At 43.3% G+C, this 22110-nt stretch overlaps 1 protein-coding gene across 1 annotated transcript in view; it reads left to right on the top strand.

Annotated features, from left to right (window-relative positions):
* The window catches only part of LOC126475041 (juvenile hormone esterase-like), a 120587-nt gene that overhangs the window by 49526 nt on the left and 48951 nt on the right, over positions 1–22110 (top strand). Inside the window, exon 4 of the mRNA XM_050102588.1 lies at positions 11738–11923. Coding sequence (XP_049958545.1) covers positions 11738–11923 — 186 coding nt within the window. The remainder of the gene's footprint in view (positions 1–11737; positions 11924–22110) is intronic.

Raw genomic sequence — 22110 nt, 5'->3', positions numbered from 1 at the left:
TCCTTGGTCTGCCCCGACTCCTCCTACCCTCTACTGCTGAACCCTTGAGTCTCTTGGGTAACCTTGCTTCTCCCATCCGTGTAACATGATCCCACCGTCTAAGCCTGTTCACCCTGACTGCTACATCTATACAGTTCATTCCCAGTTTTTCTTTGATTTCCTCATTGTGGACACCCTCCTGCCATTGTTCCCATCTACTAGTACCTGCAATCATCCTAGCTACTTTCATATCCATAACCTCAACCTTGTTGATAAGGTAACCTGAATCCACCCAGCTTTCGCTCTGATACAACAAGGTTGGTCGAAAGATTGAACGGTGCACAGAGAACTTAGTCTTGGTACTGACCTCCTTCTTGCAGAAGAGAGTAGATCGTAGCTGAGCGCTCACTGCATTAGCTTTGCTACACTTCGCTTCCAGTTCTTTCACTATGTTGCCATCCTGTGAGAATACGCCTCCTAAGTACTTGAAACCGTCCACCTGTTCTAACTTTGTTCCTCCTATTTGGCACTCAATCCGTTTATATTTCCTTCCCACTGACATTACTTTCGTTTTGGAGATGCTAATCTTCATACCATAGTCCTTACATTTCTGATCTAGCTCCGAAATATTACTTTGCAAACTTTCAATCGAATCTGCCATCACAACTAAGTCATCCGCAAATGCAAGGCTGCTTATTTTGTGTTCACATATCTTAATCTCACCCAGCCAGTCTATTGTTTTCAACACATGATCCATAAATAATATGAACAACAGTGGAGACAGGTTGCAGCCTTGTCTTACCCCTGAAACTACTCTGAACCATGAACTCAATTTACCGTCAACTCTAACTGCTGCCTGACTATCCATGTACAGACCTTTAATTGCTTACAAAAGTTTGCCTCCTATTCCATAATCTCGTAGAACAGACAATAACTTCCTCCTAGGAATCCGATCATATGGCTTTTCTAGATCTATAAAGCATAGATACAATTCCCTGTTCCACCCATAACACTTCTTCATTATTTGCCGTAAGCTAAAGATCTGGTCCTGACAACCTCTAAGAGGCCTAAACCCACACTGATTTTCATCCAATTGGTCCTCAACTAATACTCGCACTTTCCTTTCAACAACACCTGAGAAGATTTTACCCACAACGCTGATTAAAGAGATACCTCTGTAGTTATTACAATCTTTTCTGTTTCCGTGTTTAAAGATTGGTGTGATTACTGCTTTTGTCCAGTCTGATGGAACCTGTCCCGACTCCCAGGCTATTTCAATTATCCTGTGTAGCCATTTAAGACCTGACATTCCACTGTACTTGACGAGTTCCGACTTAATTTCATCCACCCCAGCTGCTTTATTGCACTGCAATCTATTGACCATTTTCTCTACTTACTCAAATGTGGTCCTATTTCCATCATGATTCCTATCCCATTCTACCTCGAAATCTGAAACATTACTGATGGTATTTTCACCTACATTGAGCAACTCTTCAAAATATTCGCTCCATCTGCCCAAGGTATCCACAGGATTCACCAGCAGTTTTCCTGACCTGTCCAAAATACTTGTCATTTCCTTCTTACCTCCCTTTCGAAGACTGCTAATTACACTCCAGAATGGTTTTCCACCAGCTTGACCCATAGTCTCCAACCTGTTTCCAAAGTCTTCCCTGGATTTCTTCTTGGATGCTGCAGTTATCTGTTTGGCTTTGTTTCTTTCTTCAACATAACTTTCTCTGTCTACCTGAGTTCTAGTATGTAGCCATTTTTGATATGCCTTCTTTTTCCTTTTACAGGCTGCCTTGACTGTGTCATTCCACAAGCTGTTTGCTTCATCCTACTTTTACACACTATTGTTCCAAGACATTCTTGAGCCACTTCTAGTACTGTGTCCCTGTACCTTGTCTATTCCTTTTCCAATGACTTTAATTGACTACATTCAACTAACTGGTACCTTTCTGAGATCGCTGTTATGTACTTGTGCCTGATTTCCTTATCCTGAAGTTTCTCCACTCTTATCCTCCTACATATGGACCTGACCTCCTTCACTTTCGGCCTCACAATCCCAATTTCACTGCAGATTAAATAATGATCAGTGTCATCAAAGAATCCCCTGAATACACGTGTGTCCCTCACAGCCTTCCTGAATTCCTGATCTGTTATTATACAGTCAATGACAGATGTGGTTCCCCTGCCTTCCCAGGTATACCGGTGAATGTTCTTATGTTTAAAAAAGGAGTTTGTGATTACTAAGCCGATATTGGCACAGAAATCCAAGAGTTGTTTCCCATTCCTTTTGGCCTCCATATCCTCTCCAAATTTACCCATAACCTTTTCATACCCTTCTGCTCGATTTCCAATCCTGGCATTAAAATCACCCATGAGCAGAACACTGTCCTTGTCCTTTACTCTAACAACTACATCACTGAGTGCCTCATAAAAACTATCCATCTTATCTAGATCCGTCCCTTCACAATGCAAATATACTGACACAATCCTAATTTTCTTGCTAGACACTGTCAAATCTATCCACATCAGTCGTTCGTTTATATACCTTATTGCTACTACGCTGGATTCCATTTCTTTCCTGATGTAAAGCCCTACACCCCATTGTGCTATTCCTGCTTTGGCTCCTGACAGGTAGACCTTGTATTCTCCCACTTCCTCTTCTTTCTCATCCCTTACCCGAATGTCACTAACAACTAAAACGTCCAGCCCCATCTTACGTACAACCTCTGCCAGCTCTACCTTCTTCGCAGAGTAGCCCATTGATATTAATAGCTCCCCATCTCATTACCATTTGTTTGCCAAGTCGTATCTTAGGAGTCCCTGGTTTGTCAGTTAGAGGTGGGACTCCGTCACCTCCAAAGATCCAAGGCATTTTGCTCTGATTGTTGCCAGCATCATATTTAAAGTACCAGGGAAGCAGGCTGCTAGCCTTACTTGCCCCGAGTCCCATTGGGTTATACCCCTAACGGTTGAGGGACTAACTGGTGGATTTGGTAGTCTTTGCCATATGAGCGCAAAGGTGACCACGACTCAGAATATGTCCGAGATGCCCAGCCTTATTCCAAAGTAACTGGTATCCCGACTGTCGGGATCACTTACTTGGCCACTCATACATTGCCCGTGGTTCATGAACTAGGACATGACTACAGGAACCCACGCCATGAACCACTCTATGATAGTGTCTCACTTAAATATTATTTAGTGTGGCACAAACCAGAAGAAATCAATGAATACAGTAATATAATCTCATCCTTCTAATCACTCTACTCAATCACTCATTTGATCTCAATCAACACACACATACATTCTCAAATTCTCAATGAACCAGGCAATCACATGTGTAATCTGTTTGTCATATTACCTAAGTTGTGTTAATTTGTGTATTATTTTCTATTATATGAAAACAAATACAGGCACATAGAGCATTAATAATTGTGCATTAAACATCTACCTCACAATCAAGACAGCTCGATTGATACTAACAAAAACACAAAAAGATATTAAATAACGATATTACAGAAAGGGATCCTATCACTCCCTCCACAAGAGTCCCTGGGGAGACAAATTTTACAATTGGAAATTTCACATGAATTGAGAACGTGGAACTTATGCACATGCACTAACCGTGACTGGTAAGACTGAAGAATAGTAATTTGCACCAGAGTAGACTGGCTTCTCACTCAGCTTATGACATGGCAGAAGTGGCAGCAGACGTCTCTGGCGTTTCCCCCCACCTCGCAGCATCCTGGTCAGGCCGCAGTCAGCTGTCAGGAAGTGGCGTGACAGCATTGCATTTGACGTGCAACCTGCAAGCTGGTGCAGAAATCCATTCAGCGTTAGTGGGATGTGAAACAGCCCTGCTCTTCCCATTCGCCTCTGCATTGGAACGTGTAGGAAAATGGATTAACTCACATTTTGTCAGTGGGACACATCACTCTTGGAACCCCACTGAGTCAGGCTTGGCGAACGTCGTGACTGTGGCGCCACACGACTCGCTTTTCCCCTGATTAGCTGCCAGGTTGGTCGTTGGCCTCTATGGGGTTGCTGCTGGCGCAAGGTGGCGTCTTGCTGTCTATGCTGGCTTGAGGTGTGTCGCCTCCATTGGGGCTGCATGACGTAGGCGCGTCAGCTGGCAGACTGGTTCCTCGCAGCGGGTTGTCTGGTCCTCCGCACCTGGGGCACTACAGCTGACTAATTACGATTGTCTGCTCTCTTTGCCCCTCGTTGGCTGGCATGGGCCGTGACGTCCAGTCTACCATGTTGGTTCTGGAGTCTGCGCAATCCTCAAGTATGGTCAAGTGCCATATTCTTTCACAAATGTCATTACATCGATATAATCAGTTTACAGAAAAGAAAATAATGCTGAGTACAATTTTTTTCTTAATAATTTTTTTATTTTATTACTAAGGACCCAAATGCCAAAATAAAATTAATGGCTGCAGGGCCCTTTTAATATTGTATGGACGTAATTTATGTGGTGTAAGGTGTCTTTGTTTGTGTATGCGAATATTTTAGTTAGTTTTTGGTTAGTTCTACTCCTGTCATGCACTTTAATTTTATGCTGGCGCTATCACTATACCTCCATCAAACATGCAGACTTCTCCCAATACTAAATACTAGCTTAGTGTACTACCCTATGCCTTTGCTAATACTACTGCAGCGAAATTTCATGCATTTTATTCCTTGTATACTCCTCTTTTGTATCTCGATGCCTGGCAGTGTTGTCTGCTGAAGCTGAAGTGGTCCGGAAGTGTGTCTACTCACTCAGGTGCTGGTGATTTGCATTAAGTCTTTGTAGTGGCATTTTATGATTGCCTACACGTAATTTTGCATAGTACAAGGATGCCTCCTGTCTAATATGTCAGGATCGCTCCTGCTGAAATGAAACACAAGCATACTGCATTATATATATATATATATATATATATATATATATATATATACATATATATATATTTCCAGTATAAGTCTCGTCCATGGTCCATCATTTCTTTTCTGCTTCCTATTTCCAGGTCTGGGGTTCTTGGGGTTCACCACTCTACCGCGACTTGCACTTGTTCATGTTAATTCCCCATACACAACATTTCGCCGACAGCGTTCAAATGGCGATGTAATAATTCCACCACGAGACAGGCTACACCGCACGACAGGCCAGGCTCATAAAACACCGAATCTTAGCGTCGACACGCGCCCAAAGCGTGGACCGCTGACACCATTCGAAAAACATCCGAAAATCGAGACGCACATGCTCTAAGGCACGATTTACCGTCTTGATATCACGAAAAACATAGTGACGTACATCCATCCCTCGGACAGTGTACAAGAAACCACGGAAATTAAACAGAAACAATATCATTGCCCATGGAGATACTTGTGAAGGCTCTTCTACGAGAATGCTACGACAGAGAACGATCCTCAATTGCGAAAATCAGACAACAATTGTGAGATCCAAAGTAATAACAGCAGTACTAAGTTGTTTGGAGTACTCAGTATTGCAACGTGCCTGGTTTGGTATGCCACAAAACGTGCCTATTGTTGATGAGATATAACTTGCAACAGAATTTTAGTTCAATCTGCCACCTGCCAGTGAATGTTGGCGTGAAGATATCACAAATACGCAACTTATTTGACCATTTTCAACAAGAACTCATGCTGAAAGCTAATGGAAATGACAAAAAACAAAATAACACTGAAATAGAACAAATGGAAAATTACGCTAAGCAACACAATATCAACATTAAATTACGTTAAAAAGTTCATCCATAGAGACTATTTAGATACTGCACCTTCTCTTCCCGTTGCAGTTCTCTTGTATCTTCGTACTCTAACAGGTTAATATCGCTGCTGCTGATAGTTTCAGTGGAAATGTTTTGAGCTGAGTCCGCAGCGCCTGTGTTTCAATTACTGTTTGAACTTTCCCTGCGTGACCCATGCCATGGATTAAGTGGTCTCAATTCCACATTTTCACTACCTTGGTCATTCTATTGACCTTGACCATTGTATTTTCTGCTGTTGCTTTGCTGTTGGTTCCTAGAATCCTGCTGATCTTGGTTCGAGTTCTATTGCTCTCTCCAGTTTCTGCTTCGTCGGCAGTTGTTGTTATTATGTTTACAATTTCCACTTCTTTTTCTATTTTTTCATGATGGCTGGTTATTCCCTGAAGTTTGAATTTTGGTTTCGATTTGATCGACGTTTTCCTCCATTTTGTCCATCGTCATTCCTCTCTGACGAATCTGGCCAGTTATGGTAATTATTTCTACTTCTTTCCCGTGAGGTGTAAATTTCATTCACGTATTCGAGTTCGCACAGTGCGCTCTTGAAGGCTTCGATTGAATCGCTGCATCTGATGATGAGCAGTTGCTGGTAACGTAAAGGTAACTTAATGTAGCAGTGCCTTATAATTTCCTTGGGAGTCTACGGCTGATCCGAGAATCGGTTCTTCTTGACCACGGATTTGATGAATTTGACAGGACTGCGGAATCCGGACGCTTCTAAGTCATTTCCTAACACGATCTGTTTCATCCTCTCCTGTGTGTCTTGCGACCAATATGTGCTAAGGAATGCGTCCTTAAATTCTTGGTAGAAGTGACAACTCTCCGCAACTCCGCGCATATGTTCTGCAATCGACCCTTCTAAGAAACCACAGTTAAACTGGAGCTTGTACCTCAGTGGCCAAGATACTGTTAGCACATGATCGTACTGTGCCATTCACATCTTTGAATGTAATGCGTATATACCTCCTTGTGGAATTGAAAATTCTGGATGGTCAAGAAAAGTTTGAGGACGAAAGGTTCGACGCATCCGCCGTACGAATTTTCTCTCTCGTCTGCAGTGCGTGTCTCCATGTATCCATGCCCAAAAGATCCTCGAGCACTGTCATGGTATCCCCCCGTGTTATCAGGTTCACGCAATAACGTTTTTGACCTCCGCAGGCGTGTACAATTGTTTTCCGACTCGGTCTCTGACATGCTGCGTGTTACCGACAGAGCTTGTTCTATTACGCGTTTCCCCGTGGCAATAGCATGTTCCTGCTCTATTCGTCTACGTGCTGGCGGGTGTGTCCTTGTGAAATTGAAAATTCTGGATGGTCAAGAAAAGTATGAGGACGAAACATTTTCTTCACTGCTGTGATGCTCTCGATGGCGCACTACCGGACGAGATTGAGTTTTAAATTGCGCTACCCACTCATGTGCCTGCCGAACGTCCTTAGCCAAATCCTTTTGTTGCTCGGCGACTCGGGTCTCCTGATCTTTAACTTCAGAGATTTCGGCCTTTTTGATTTCTACCTGTTTAATTCGTTTCGCAGCCTCACTCATTTTTTCCTGCGTTTCTTGAACTATTTTTTGGCCTTGCTTTTGGAGAGTTGCAAGCACCTTTTTTGTCTTACACACCTCAGTTCTTGCCAGTTTAACTTGTTCTTTAGCCACTGATGCGTCCTTTCGTGCTACTTGCGCTACCAATCGCGCTGTTTTGGCATCGCGCTTCTCCTCGTCCGCGATCTCACGCGTTTCCACTGTCGTTTTCTTGACATTCTCTAGCTCGTTTTGGATTCCTGCGGTCTCTTTCTTGACTATCTTTTCCGTCTGTGACAGGCCTTATGACTAATTTGTGTCTTTCCTCCTTCCCGTCTCTTTTTCTATGCCTCTTGCATGAATTGCATGAGAGCCTCAAACTGAGATTCACCTATGAAACCGCCAGGACTAGATGAACGAGATTCCATCATTCTGTGACGTTTCGTTCGTGATTCTGGTCTCCCAAGCTCACTGGTGGTGAGTCTCGTACCTGCAGCGCCTACATTTCGTTCTGCTGCGGTCTCCCGTTCACTTTCGTCACCTGACTGAGACATATCGTCATACTCTGCTGGTTCTACGTTCGACATTTCTGCCCGGTCTGCAACCGTATTTACCCGAGAATCCTGTGTAATATCTCACGTGGATCCATGGTTAACAAAACACAATTACTTCCGCTACGCTGTAGCAAACGTGCCTTGCTTCTTGTAAGCATGCTCTCTAATTCTGACTCAAACGAATTTACACACTACACATTCCTATACCACAGAGACTCTACTGTAAATTACTCTCCCGTGAGCTACTGCTTCCTAGTTCCTGACAACGAATTCAAATAACATTACGCTTGTCTATGCTAACAAACAAAAATCTCTATTCTAACAAATCAGCACAACGCCGTCAGAAACAAACAATCAAGTGACACAGAAGTCCAACTACAACATGAAAATACACACATACAATAACTAAGTGTTAGTACTATGTCTAGGCGCCAGCAACGCGAATTATATCTACCCGGCGTACCACATTAAACATGGGGAACAGAAACTTCACTACGCAACACTATCTACTATCTGACGGTCACAGAAGGTGCCATCAATTCAAAATTCTGCGCAAGGGACGTCAAATTGAAAGACTACGCTAGGCAACACGATTTTATGGTCACAGAAGTGGCCATTAATCCGAGGTCCTGGCCTGGGGCGGCACAATGAAAGGTAACCAGGCGGGGACTGTCTAAATGATTGATTGTGATAGCTTAATTTAGTGTACTAACAACATTCATTGTTGCAAAGAAGAAAGAGAAATAAATAATGCTAAATCAAAAACGAATAAGTGTGCCCACGGCAAACGAGCAGTCCGAAATATTTGAAGTCACACAGTTGGTACAGTAAGAACTTCACCACAGGCTCCCCAGTATAAACTACTCGCAAGTGAAGTCGGTCTCAGGACGGGCCCCAAGTACCAACCACACGTGCCGGAGCCTCTGCTAGAAGTCCCTTACCAGACCAATGTCTCACACCCAAGTGTTTCACACCTTTCCAGAAAAAAATCTGTTTTCCCGCAAAGTGCACAAACTACACCGCCTTTATCCTGTCTTGATCCAATCACAGGGTTCTAGAGGCGTTAAATCTCCCTTCCCACACGACAGCACAATCTCATGTCGAACCAGGGCAAGAGTTGAACTTGCGTCTCTGGAAAAAAAAGAAACAGCCAGTTACTGGCTTTTTTATAAGTTTTCACAGTGGGGGAAGATGATTTTCTGGGAAGTCATGTCGCTTCCCAAGGCAACAAGCAAACAGATACAGTCTTAAAGATCTTTATCTAAATCGCCTGTGCCTTGGAGCTTGTTAGTCCTAACTATGTGGTGTAACAAAGACTCTGTCTCTAAACGTTTCTCAGACACTGAAGTTTCTTATACAACCGAGGCAGCTGATGTAAATGGTTCACAGGCCTATTTGCAGTACCGGTGAATACGAAATTGTGAATTTTTATTGCACGTGGCTCTGCGCACAATGTCCTGTTCACGACTCCACTGTGTACACGCGTTCCTTCAGACCATTTCCCCCAGCCCAGGCGTTTGCTGGCACCACGGCAAATATCGCGGCATTGTTCTGCTGGAGACCTGTCTCGACGAGGGTCTGCTCCGTCTGCCCTGTATGGCTGTGGGCCTGTCTGGCAAGATTTACTAAGGGATGGGCTCGTTGCCAATTGCTTTCAACTCCGAACAAGCTGTTTCTACGAGATAAGTACCATAAAAATACTTCATTCTTTTAGCTCCCTACCAGGCTCCATCAACGTCTGCTCTAGAAAGAGTCTCGCTCAAGTTGCGTCAGGTTGTAACAAAAATTTTAATAATTTTCCAGCCGGCCGGTGTGGCTGAGCGGTTCTAGGCGTTTCAGTCTGGAACCACGCGACCGCTACGGTCGCAGGCTCGAATCCTGCCTCGGGCATGGATGTGTGTGATATCCTCAGGTTAGGTTTAAGTAGTTCTAAGTTCTAGGGGACTGATGACCTCAGATGTTAAATCCCATAGTGCTCAGACCCACTTTTGAATAACTTTCCATATACAAAAAACAGGTGAGAGAGTAACTTTTCCTATCTCATGTTTCCCTGTGCTGTAGCCATATACGCAAGTCCAATACGCATACACAAAAAGCCATTGGCTTTTGAAATGTGATGTTGCAGAAGAATGCTGAAGATAAGGTAGACAGACAGGATAACTAGTGAAAATTTACGAAACAAGTCAGAGAAAAAGGTAATGGAAGCAAGTGTGTGAGTGTGAGTGCGTTTGGTGAGCATTGATGGGATAAGGGTAAAATTTATATGGTAAATTCAATGGTCAGCTGCAGTAAGCAGATTAAATGCATGTGATCTGCAGTGCTTGTATAGAAATGAAGAGACTTACACACAGCAAACTGAAATAGAGGATTAAATCAAACCATTTTTCATGTTGAGGGCCGCAACAATAACATACATCGAGAAATACATTTTTTCTGAGAGGTTATACAGCTGATTATATATATTAAATAAAAATCATATTAGGCCAGTCGTATCACAGAGGGATATTAAAGATTTATTGCATAAGTATTTCTTTCCTGTGCCAGTTCTTAAGAGCCTTAAGACTTCCAAATTATTGAACTAATTTGCAGGAACGAGTGATGCCATATTCATACATGTGTAGGGTATTTTGAAAGATATTATGTTCGCTGCTGACTGTAAGGAACAAGTAATTTTCTACAGTCACTGGGGAACATGATGTCTTTCAAAAATTTCTATTGACTGTGAGCCCTGTCCGTGAGACGTTAATGACATATTTAGGAACTTTCTGCCAATCTGACGGATAGATCCTGCACACTTACACTTTCGATAGTTTAGCAATACCAACACATATTCCGTAACGCTCATTATCAGACGGTGGAGGTAACTGATGCCCACCCCAAAAAAATTAAAGAAGAATAAAAATTTAAAATTGTAATTGTTATGGACATACATTAACATTATTCTTTTTACGAGGTAGTGATATGTAATTAGGGTGGAAAACCTAAAAATATTTTTAGCACAATCTGAGCAATATCAACACCCTTTCAATAATGAGAGTGCTGGCAGGGAGGGGGGGTACTTTAATGCCCACCATTAAAATTAACAATCATATAAGTTTCCTTAACTGTTGCTTACTCATAACGTATTGTTTAAAGAAATGCTGATGTGTAACTAATGTTCCGAACACGAACTTACTGAATATGACGTTCACTGCAAAAAATGAGATCTACAATGGAAACTTGAATTTTTGGGCAAAGTTTAAACGAAAAGTTTAAACAGTGGCGCTATTTGGTAAAAGAACTTATTGAAAACAATAAATATTTTTCAGAATTTTAAAGTGTAAAGTAACTGATAATGTTATAACATTTTCAGATGGTGAGCATAAAGTACACTCACTTCCCCCTAGGTATTGCGAGGGTTACTGCTGAGGAAACATAAACTTTGTAGCAGTCAAAAGTCATTTCGTAAGCAACTCTTAAGCAAAAAGGAGGATGAAAGAAGGAGAGCATGTTATGGTTCAAGTGTGCCATTTCCTTTCTTCTTCTGTTCATCATAACATTTCATCGACTAAGAAGCAGATGGGGCAAGGTACGGTACGCAAGGTGTTACAGTGCTACCTCGTGGGACATGCCCGCCCCTCACATTACTCGTGGCAAAGTAGGCTACCCGCTAAACAGTATTATTGTATGCGTTGTCCTTACGCACTAGCTGCTTGGCCAGCCCCAGCCACATACGCTCTGCCTGTGTAGTAGGGTCACGTGCGCTACAACCCCTGGGACAGAAGTGGCGGCTTGTCAGCTGTCTGTTCCCCCTGCCCAGTTGTGCTCGTGTTCGCTCGACTATCGTTTAGCAAGCACGCGAACTGCTACAGCCTGATAAGAAGTTCAAGTGGAGGGCATGCCATAAAGCTGTGTGTTTCACAGGGTTCCTGAGTACGGGTGACGAGGTGGTTCCTGGTAACGCGGGTAGCAAGGACCAGCAGCTGGCGCTGACCTGGGTGCAGAGGAACATCATGAACTTCGGCGGCGACCCTCAGCTGGTCACTCTGTTTGGGGAGAGTGCTGGTGCCATTTGCGCGTCCTTCCATCTGGTGTCACCGCTGTCTGCAGGTCAGTACACAGTGCTAACTCCACCTGTTACCTCACTGTTTGCATGCATTACAATGGTCGTTGAAGCCACCGAAAGTGGGTTAAACTGAGCATCAACACTGGTAAAGCATGCGTCTGATGGGTGTTTAACACACCATGATAGAAGATATTTACAGTTCTGCTACTTTAGAATGCCTTACTAGGATCCTTTTGCAAATGTTTCATAGGTCAAATCATTTTATTGAAACTATAGCATTTATTTATTATTATGTAACAGAAAAGAGCCTACCTACAAGGACTAGTACGTAGTATGATGATGAAATGTTGGCATCTACAGGGATGCAAGGAAAAAGACAAAGATCACAGAAAAAGGGCTTTGCTCTAAAAATATTTATTCGCTTGAAGCATTAAATCGAACAAAATTTTTTTAAATCATAACCGGGTTGTGGTGTATTGATCTTTGAACACCTACAGCTAGTCTCCAATTATCTGATTTGATAATGCGTTCTTAATGTGTATTTTACTTTTTACATCTATATTTTCCCAATATTTTCCTTCGAAAACATGAAAAAATGTTGAATGAAATAAAATCACGCTATGTTCCCAGTCATCAAAGCTCTTCTGGGATAAGGAAGGAAGGAATGAAGATTAGGGTTTAATGTCTTGTTTACATCGAAATCATTAGACAAGGATAGAAACTGAATCAGTAAATTAAAGTTTTTGCGAAGGAATTGACTTTAACCTTGGTCTTTTCCTTGTTAGGCAAATGTGTTTCCAATATACCACTCTGACATTGCGACTGACATAGTTTATGGACTGTTGCAGTCCAATGCCGGCCATAATACAAACCTCACTCTACAACTCAAGGAAGTGGAGGGAGATAAATGTGTGTGGCAGTATGCGAGGTGGTGTACTGGCCCCACATCTGCGTACTAAGTGGGAGATGCGGTTTCAAGTCCTGACCTTAGTACCATCTTTTATTTTATGCGTCAGATTCTATCCCTATCAAAGATACAGTTGAGACTCAATATGTCTCAAGGAAAATATAATTCCATCAGATATTATTAGAGATAGAAGACAATTTAGGGCTGTGTCAAGGTTGCGAAGCAAATTGATAGTGCCCTTTTAAAGGCTCCATTCCTCCATCTGCCTACAGCGATTTACGGAAATCACAAGAAGCTAAATTCTGGATAGCTGGACAGGGACTTGAACAGTCTCCCTCGTTAACACGTTGGCTGCCATCGGCGCACCGGCGCGCCTGGCCGATACTGGTGCACGTGCCGTGGACGCGCCTGCGCGGGGAGAGACTCAGGTGTGGCGAGGCACCACGGTTCGGTTTATTTGGGCACAGCCATTCGGTGTGGTTTATTGCGCAGGCACTATAACGTTTTGTCTTCAGTTTTTACGGGTGCGGTTTGTTTTTTTTTCCTGCAGATTTTCTCTATTGTGGGACTGAAAATGGAAAACAATGCCGCGCGGGATTAGCCGAGCGGTTTAAGGCGCTGCAGTCATGGACAGTTCTGCTAGTCCCGGGGGAGGTTCAAGTCCTCCCTCGGGCATGGGTGTGTGTGTTTGTCCTTAGGATAATTTAGGTTAATTAGTGTGTAAGGTTAGGGACTGATGACCTTAGCAGTTAAGTCTCATAAGATTTCACACACATTTTTTTTGGAAAACAATCGTGACACGGCGGGCCCTTCAGAACATAAGAAACGTAAAATATTGGACACAATAATATTACAGATATTAGAAGAAAGCGATTCGGAAACGGACTTGGCCAGTAGGGAGGACGGATGGTAATCCAGTGAAGCGTCTGACGGAGCCGAGTTTGCTTCAGATGAGACTAGGTTCGAGCCCTCCCTCGGGCATGGGTGTGTGTATTTCTCCTTAGGATAATTTAGGTTAAGTAGTGTGTAAGCCTAGGGACTGATGACCTTAGCAGTTAAGTCCCATAAGATTTCACACACATTTGAACATTTTGATCCGAACGATCAGATGTTATCAGATTACCTCTCGGAATGAAAAACCATACGCTGGAACAAGACACTTTTTATCCACGTTGTGAAAATGATGCTAACAAACGTACATGCCCTACACAATAAATATTCTGGAACAAAAATGCCCCTCCAAGAATTCTGACTCAGTATTATAAGAGCACTATTGCCACAAAAGCAGGTAGAACGGCCAGTTAGAAGTCCCCAACATGTTGTGGTAAAATGAGAATCAACTGGAACATCAAAAACACCGAGAAAAAAGTGCAGATCATGCGCCAGCCGAGGACAACGAACAGACACGATTTACGAGTGCCTATATTGCCCAAATAAAGCAGGGTATTGTTTGAATTGTTGTGTTATTCACCACCTCCAAAGGTAGATAGCACTTTAGGTGTTCTTTCATTTTTCGACAGTTATGCTTAGGTACTATTCTTGAACTTCGTATTTATTTTATTTGCTTGAGTGTAAATGGTAAAGTTCTTGATTGTATCTTTTCTGAGATTTGACATACATTGTATTTCAGAAGTTTCTTCAAGATCTTGTGTTTGTTTTTGAATGCTGTTTTTACTATATTTTTTGTTCAATAAATATGTCGTTTGCCAGTAGAATGTTTCGTTTTATTTTTGAATATAAAATAAAATTGAAGTGCTCTAAACTGTCGCAATTTTCGGGAAAAATAAACGAGACGCACTAGCGCGTCCATGGACACCCGCTACAGAATGTGCACGTAAGGCCAATTACAGTGGCAGCGAACGTTTTAATGCAACGCCGGTCTTCCAGGATAACTACAACATAATACAAAGCAATTCTATAATGAATTACTTGTTATTATTTGAAGACATTGACTGTTAATGAGTGTGACTGAATCAAAATGTGAAAAGATTTTTCACAAACTATTACCAGTCACTGATAGTATGTTACGTTGCTTCTGGGAGAGATGCACCAACAAATCATTATTACGTACTGCCTTTCGCCCACTTTAAACAGGGATTACACTATATCTCTGAAACTCTTATACGTAGCATATGTGTTGGCGAAACGGAAGATATTTTACTTGCAAGGAGTAAGAGAGTGGTTCGTTGGAATATACACTCCTGGAAATGGAAAAAAGAACACATTGACACTGGTGTGTCAGACCCACCATACTTGCTCCGGACACTGCGAGAGGGCTGTACAAGCGATGATCAGACGCACGTCACAGCGGACACACCAGGAACCGCGGTGTTGGCCGTCGAATGGCGCTAGCTGCGCAGCATTTGTGCACCGCCGCCGTCAGTGTCAGCCAGTTTGTCGTGGCATACGGAGCTCCATCGCAGTCTTTAACACTGGTAGCATGCCACGACAGCGTGGACGTGAACCGTATGTGCAGTTGACGGACTTTGAGCGAGGGCGTATAGTGGGCATGCGGGAGGCCGGGTGGACGTACCGCCGAATTGCTCAACACGTGGGGCGTGAGGTCTCCACAGTACATCGATGTTGTCGCCAGTGGCCGGCGGAAGGTGCACGTGCCCGTCGACCTGGGACCGGACCGCATCGAAGCACGGATGCACGCCAAGACCGTAGGATCCTACGCAGTGCCGTAGGGGACCGCACCGCCACTTCCCAGCAAATTAGGGACACTGTTGCTCCTGGGATATCGGCGAGGACCATTCGCAACCGTCCCCATGAAGCTGGGCTACGGTCCCGCACACCGTTAGGCCGTCTTCCGCTCACGCCCCAACATCGTGCAGCCCGCCTCCAGTGGTGTCGCGACAGGCGTGAATGGAGGGACGAATGGAGACGTGTCGTCTTCAGCGATGAGAGTCGCTTCTACCTTGGTGCCAATGATGATCGTATGCGTGTTTGGCGCCGTGCAGGTGAGCGCCACAATCAGGACTGCATATGACCGAGGCACACAGGGCCAACACCCGGCATCATGGTGTACACTGGCCGTACACCACTGGTGATCGTCGAGGGGACACTGAATAGTGCACGGTACATCCAAACCGTCATCGAACCCATCGTTCTACCATTCCTAGACCGGCAAGGGAACTTGCTGTTCCAACAGGACAATGCACGTCCGCATGTATCCCGTGCCACCCAACGTGCTCTAGAAGGTGTAAGTCAACTACCCCGGCCAGCAAGATCTCCGGATCTGTCCCCCATTGAGCATGTTTGGGACTGGATGAAGCGTCGTCTCACGCGGTCTGCACGTCCAGCACGAACGCTGGTCCAACTGAGGCGCCAGGTGGAAATGGCATGGCAAGCCGTTCCACAGGACTACATCCAGCATCTCTACGATCGTCTCCGTGGGAGAATAGCAGCCTGCATTGCTGCGAAAGGTGGATATACACTGTACTAGTGCCGACATTGTGCATGCTCTGTTGCCTGTGTCTATGTGCCTGTGGTTCTGTCAGTGTGATCATGTGATGTATCTGACCCCAGGAATGTGTCAATAAAGTTTCCCCTTCCTGGGACAATGAATTCACGGTGTTCTTATTTCAATTTCCAGGAGTGTATATATATCAAATAGGAACTGCTCTTAGTGTTTTATTAATCTCAGATATCGAAATTCATAGTCGTTATCAAGAAGGAAATCAAATTGTCTTTACAAACTCACAAAACTTATAAAATTAAATGAAACATTTTAAATAAATAATATGAATAATTTTACAACCAAGCTTAGTTTTGAACGATTTTTTGATAAAAACAATACACGTGGCGTGGACCACCGCTTACGAATGTGGGAATACAGTACAATATCTGAAGGAAAAGTGACATGTAAGTTTCAAACAGAGAAAAAGCTGCGTGGAGGAGTGGAAGAGCAAAGCCGTTTTATATAGTTCAAAATTCCACTTGCTCACCAAATAGGTTGCAGAAATCACTCTTTCAATCCGTAACCAAATGGCAGTGCTTAAAAAAACCACTGGAGAAATACACTGCCTGAAGAAACGAAAATAGCCCCGAAGGCATGGTGGGATATCACTGTAACTTTTTACAATACACACTATCGGCAGGTACGTAGATGACAAAGCTTTAATTCTTTGTGACAGAATGGCCGCCAGGAAGAATTAGTATTGTTCGTATTTAGTGTAGTTACCAAAATCATAATGTTCAAATGTGTGTGAAATATTATGGGACTTAACTACTAAGGTCATCAGTCCCTAAGTTTACATACTACTTAACCTAAATTATCCTAAGGACAAACACACACACGCATGCCCCTTGCGAGGACTCGGACCTCCGCTGGTACCAGCCGCACGGTCCATGACTGCAGCGCCTCAGACCGCTCGGATAATCCCGCGCGGCGTAGTTACCAGGCCTGATTGGGTATATAAGGCGCATGAAAAGTATCACATATTGTGTAATCGCTCCAAAGGCCGCTGAGATGTCGGTTACTCGTGAGAGACAGCGTTTTCAACTCCAATTGGTCAAATCACGTAATATCTAAATCTGTGGGGCATTCGATGGGACAACGCCACGATGTTAGACTGCTTTGGAACGTGAGGGGGATACATTTGTCTAACTTCCAGTCGACCACATCTGACCATCACAATTCGCTGTATTATGCGTCAGCCACATTTTAAACCTTTCACACCTGTGCCTGCCATCAGAAAATATGTAATGGCCTTCCTGAAACATTTTTGTGTCATCCCTCACCGGTGGTCGGAGACTATTAGCTGCCTGTCTACTGCACTACCACGCCATCCTTAAGCTAGAGTTAATACCACAACACAAACGGGTACATTGGGACCTATTTCGCTTTGTAGAACCATAGACCGCCTAAGATTGGTGTTAAATTGTGTTCAGTGACGAATCACCGTTCTTAACTACTCCAGATTACCACCATTAGGGAGTATGGTCGCCACCTGGTGAGGGGTTCTATTCTTACAATGTTTAGGAGAGACATAGTGTTGTTACTCCTGGCGTTAAGGCCGTGTGATATTACTTCAAGTCATGGCTGGTAGTGACTGAGGGAACTGTGATGATCACAACAGTCTGTCACAGACATGTTTCTTCCTGGTGAGCTACTGCTTGCGCGATAGTAATGAGGTAGTATTTTCAATGGGATGATGATCGACCATTTGTGGCACATGTCTCTATGAACCGTGTATCGTTTTGAGATACTCCCATGGTCACTGACAGCATCAGCTTTGTTCCCAATAGAATATGCGTGGGAGCAGGTCCAGTGTTAACGTCATCCGAGTGCCAGTAATCAGGATGTGAAGGACCAGTTACAATAGTTTGTAACCTCCCCCTCACTTATCGACCTTAATGACAGTGAAAAATTAAACCGCGTGTACCTAATGGAAATTTGGGAAAAGCAATCGTCACCGAAGTTAATCTGTCGGTAAAGAGGGAGGAAAGGGTTACATCAAAATGAAAGGAAAAATGCAAATGAAACTGGTGGAAATTAATTTTGAAAAGGGGTAAAGTTAATGAAGAAAGTAAATGTGTGGCCGTTACGTTAACAATTAACTAGCGGTAATTAGATATTTGAGATTTGGGGGAAATTACGGTCGCCAGTCCTAAGGACAATTACTATAGTAACTGAAAAAGAAAGGTAATTACACATATAATTAGCACTAGAAGCGTGGCAACTGAAGGTTGACACATGTAGTGTGAAAACTGAAAGTTTGTCAGAAGTAATAAATTTCGCTACACTTAATTTAACAAAAGAATTAATGGAACCGGAAAATCGAAAGTTAATTTAGTGACTGAAGTTAATAGTGAGCTTTCTTTCTGAAGCACATCGACATTCAGTAAAATAAGGTTAGTCTTGGACTACCTCAACAATCATTTCAAAAGCTACTTGAATCTACGCAATTTAGAAATAAGAGAATTAACTTTCAACTTGAATTAAATGATTCTGAACAATTAACAATAGTAAAATTTAGTACGTACCAAGCTGAGCTGCAGTCACAGGTAACTAAAATACGGTAACAAAATTCGCACTCTTAATTTGTGCTTGTGCAATCTAAATATTGTAGCCAGCTGAACGTTGAAATTAAAGCAGTGAAATCGAATGATGCTGGCGTTTGAATTTCAACGACCCTCGGGCTCATTTCGGAAAAGGAAGGGACCCTGCTTGGCAATGCAATTGGGACAATGAGCAACAAAGGTTCATGCTAAGTTGCTGTAATTTTGCGAGGCAAATGGAACAATTTGAAAAGCTGAGGTCTGCCATACAGTTCTGAAACTTTACGTGCTTTTAGTCTTCCTTGTTGGTTGATTGAAGGTTTGAAGCCGTCGATCGAGGAGGTGGCGACAGTCACTCATTGTCGGCCGTCGCTGTTGCAGAAGCTGGATGTTGGCGCGCCTTCTTCTCGACACGGTCACCAGGCGAAACGGGCTCTTGATGTGCGCTAGCTAATGCTTCCCGTCCGCGACACCACGTCAGAAACTATCATCGCGAGTCGAGCGCAATTACATGCTGCCAAACCCCGAAAGCGCGGCAACTCGCGGGAGCGTCACACAACACACCTGCTCCACTCGCTACTCCAGCCAGACTCCAACTGTTCTGCCCGCGCTCCACGCGGCAGAGTTAACACTACCAAAGATCCTACACACTTTGATTCTTCACACGACCTATCGATGTAATCGTTCGATAGCAGTTTTCCCTAGGCAAGACCCAGCGTAAAAATACAAATAATCTTTACACAACAAACCAACTATACATCGACATAAATGTATAAATATATATATACAAATAGTAAAACAATTACAATATGTGAAGACAGAAATGTCATATCTTGAGGTAACAAAACAAGGAAAAAAAATAATAGTACAATAGATGAAAATAGGAGGATATGCATTTCCGGCGTTACAAGTTGAGGACCATCTTGCCTCTGGAGAGGATGCAGTACCATTTCGCCATTTCGACACCCTTCCCATCCTAGTGAGTGAAAGCATTCTGGCCAGATGTGGTGCAACGACATCCTAGTAAGTGAGCTCATACTGCGAAGTTCTGTGTAAATTCGACTCGATTCCAAAAGCACTGAAATAACCTCACATATCGTCTCAACCCATGAAGAATAATTTCAATTCCTCCTTCCCTTTCTGGGTTTTCTACTCGTTTGGTCATGTGGTCTATTGCAGGTAAATCACAAGTTTAGGAATTTGAAATGATTCTTCTTGGCCAACTGCCGAGCCGCTGACGCTGTACTGATGCCACACTTATCTCTGCTGGTAGATGCTCGCAGCATTGCCACTACATCTAGACCCTCCCATCTCGTGCTGTCCTGACGACTGACTGCTACACCACATGGCGACGCAACATGGCGATGACGATGCAGTGATCTGTGCACCAAGTGGGAATTTAAATGTGCCGGAAGAGCCGGCAACCAGTACACGGAATGAACACGAATTCCGTTGACGAAGAATGGTATTCACTGATATTTTCTGAGTGTTTTGGTATAGGAGACCAGTGATTTTCGGCGGTTCGCTACAGAATTATTTGCTTATCGTTCCATCTGTTATTCTCGTAACTGCACAATCTTCGAAATGTTCACGGTATGTTCTGTGTGTCTTATTTGAGAACAAACTTGCTCCATTCACTCACGGCAATCGCTGTTTACAACAGTAATGCCCACTTTACTCTTCGCTTTCAAGCTAGTATTCAGTATTGTTCAGTTTTATCTCGGGTTTCTTGTTCCGGCAGTGTTAGTTGCACGCTGACAATGATACACGGCAGTGTAGATATGTTCGTTGATGAACAGTTGGCCGATTTACACCTCTCATGTTTCTTCATCAAATGCGATGAAAGAAAAGTACGACGGAACTGTGCTGAATAGTTCCTGCTGGAGAAGGGCAGAAAGGTTGTTTTCGAGGGACTGATTAGAAACAATAACTCACTAGAAAGGGCTAACTCGTTCTTATCATTCACTTATTACTTACTTAGTTAAATAAATGTAAAGAACTTAGATTGAGGATTAATAGCTTTCTACTGCCTCCTTTGTGGCATTTGACATTTTCGATGAAGTACTACATTTAGTCTTCGGTATCAATTTAAAAAAAGTCACAAAGAAATTTGAATATTTTCTATAAAACTGCGAAAACTGAAACTGAAAATACACGAGTACACTGAAAAGAAAATGTGGTACAAAGCTAGAACAAAGATTGATTTTCTTGTATCTGAAATTATCTCTGACTATCGTTTCATGCAAAATGACAATACATGTCTCTAAAAAGTAAGATTAGTGAATGTTATTACTTACCTACAAAAGATGTGCAAAGTGAATGTAAGTGTTGATATTGGCGTTTAAGCTATTAGAGTCACATTACTCAGCCAAGTGAGTACCTCCACAATAAAGTTTTGAATTTATTAAAATACGGAAGTTCATTCTTAAATACAGGATTATTCCTGGGTACCTCGGAGATTTCAGAAGGTGTGTGAAAATTACAACACGTACAGAAAGCAGACAGACATCGGTGCATGGAGCATCTCACCGTGTTTTCAACTCAGATTTCAGGCGATCAATCGACAAACGTCCATAAGTGTGTACAACTGATCGAAGTCGCAGACATGAACTTCCTGTCAAAGAGGGACAGAAACCCGATTTGGAATTCCGTTCATTGGGTGTCCTATCTTCGGGCACCAACTAATTCGATTCACACGAAGTGAAGGACATGTCATAGTAAAGGGTGCCCAGTTAGTCGCATCAATACAAAGTGTACCCCGTTCTGGAAGCACAGCTGTCGTGTATTCTTGCATCCACATGAAGGTGCCAAATGGCAGCTTCCGATACACTGTCCCAAGGGTCTCACTACTTATGTTGCAACTCTACAATGGTTCTTGCAGGCCCTGAAGAACGACTACCTTCCTGCTTCATCATGTCCCATATATTTTCAAATGTGAGAGATCTGGTGGCCAGGGTAGTAGCTGCACACCGCGAACAACACATTACCCAGTATCAGCCGTATGGCACTATCCTGCTGGAAAGTACATCACGTTACTGTCGAATAAATGGCAGTAGCAATGGGGCAAGAGACTTTCACTGTAGTGGACACTGATTACTGTACCCTGCAGAAATGACGGCCGGTGTGGCCGTGCAGTTATAGGCGCTTCAGTCTTGAGTCGCGTGACCGCTACGGTCGCAGGTTCGAATCCTGCCTGCGGCATGGATGTGTGTGATGTCCTTAGGTTAGTTAGGTTTAAGTAGTTCTAAGTTCTAAGGGACTGATGACCACAGATGTTAAGTCCCATAGTGCTCAGAGCCGTTTGAACCACTTTTGAAC

Source organism: Schistocerca serialis, chromosome 4, assembly GCF_023864345.2.
Source record: "Schistocerca serialis cubense isolate TAMUIC-IGC-003099 chromosome 4, iqSchSeri2.2, whole genome shotgun sequence".
NCBI classification, from domain to species: Eukaryota; Metazoa; Arthropoda; class Insecta; order Orthoptera; family Acrididae; genus Schistocerca; species Schistocerca serialis.
The sequence above is the reverse complement of the archived record's forward strand: the minus strand, read 5'-3'. Positions and strand labels throughout refer to the sequence as shown.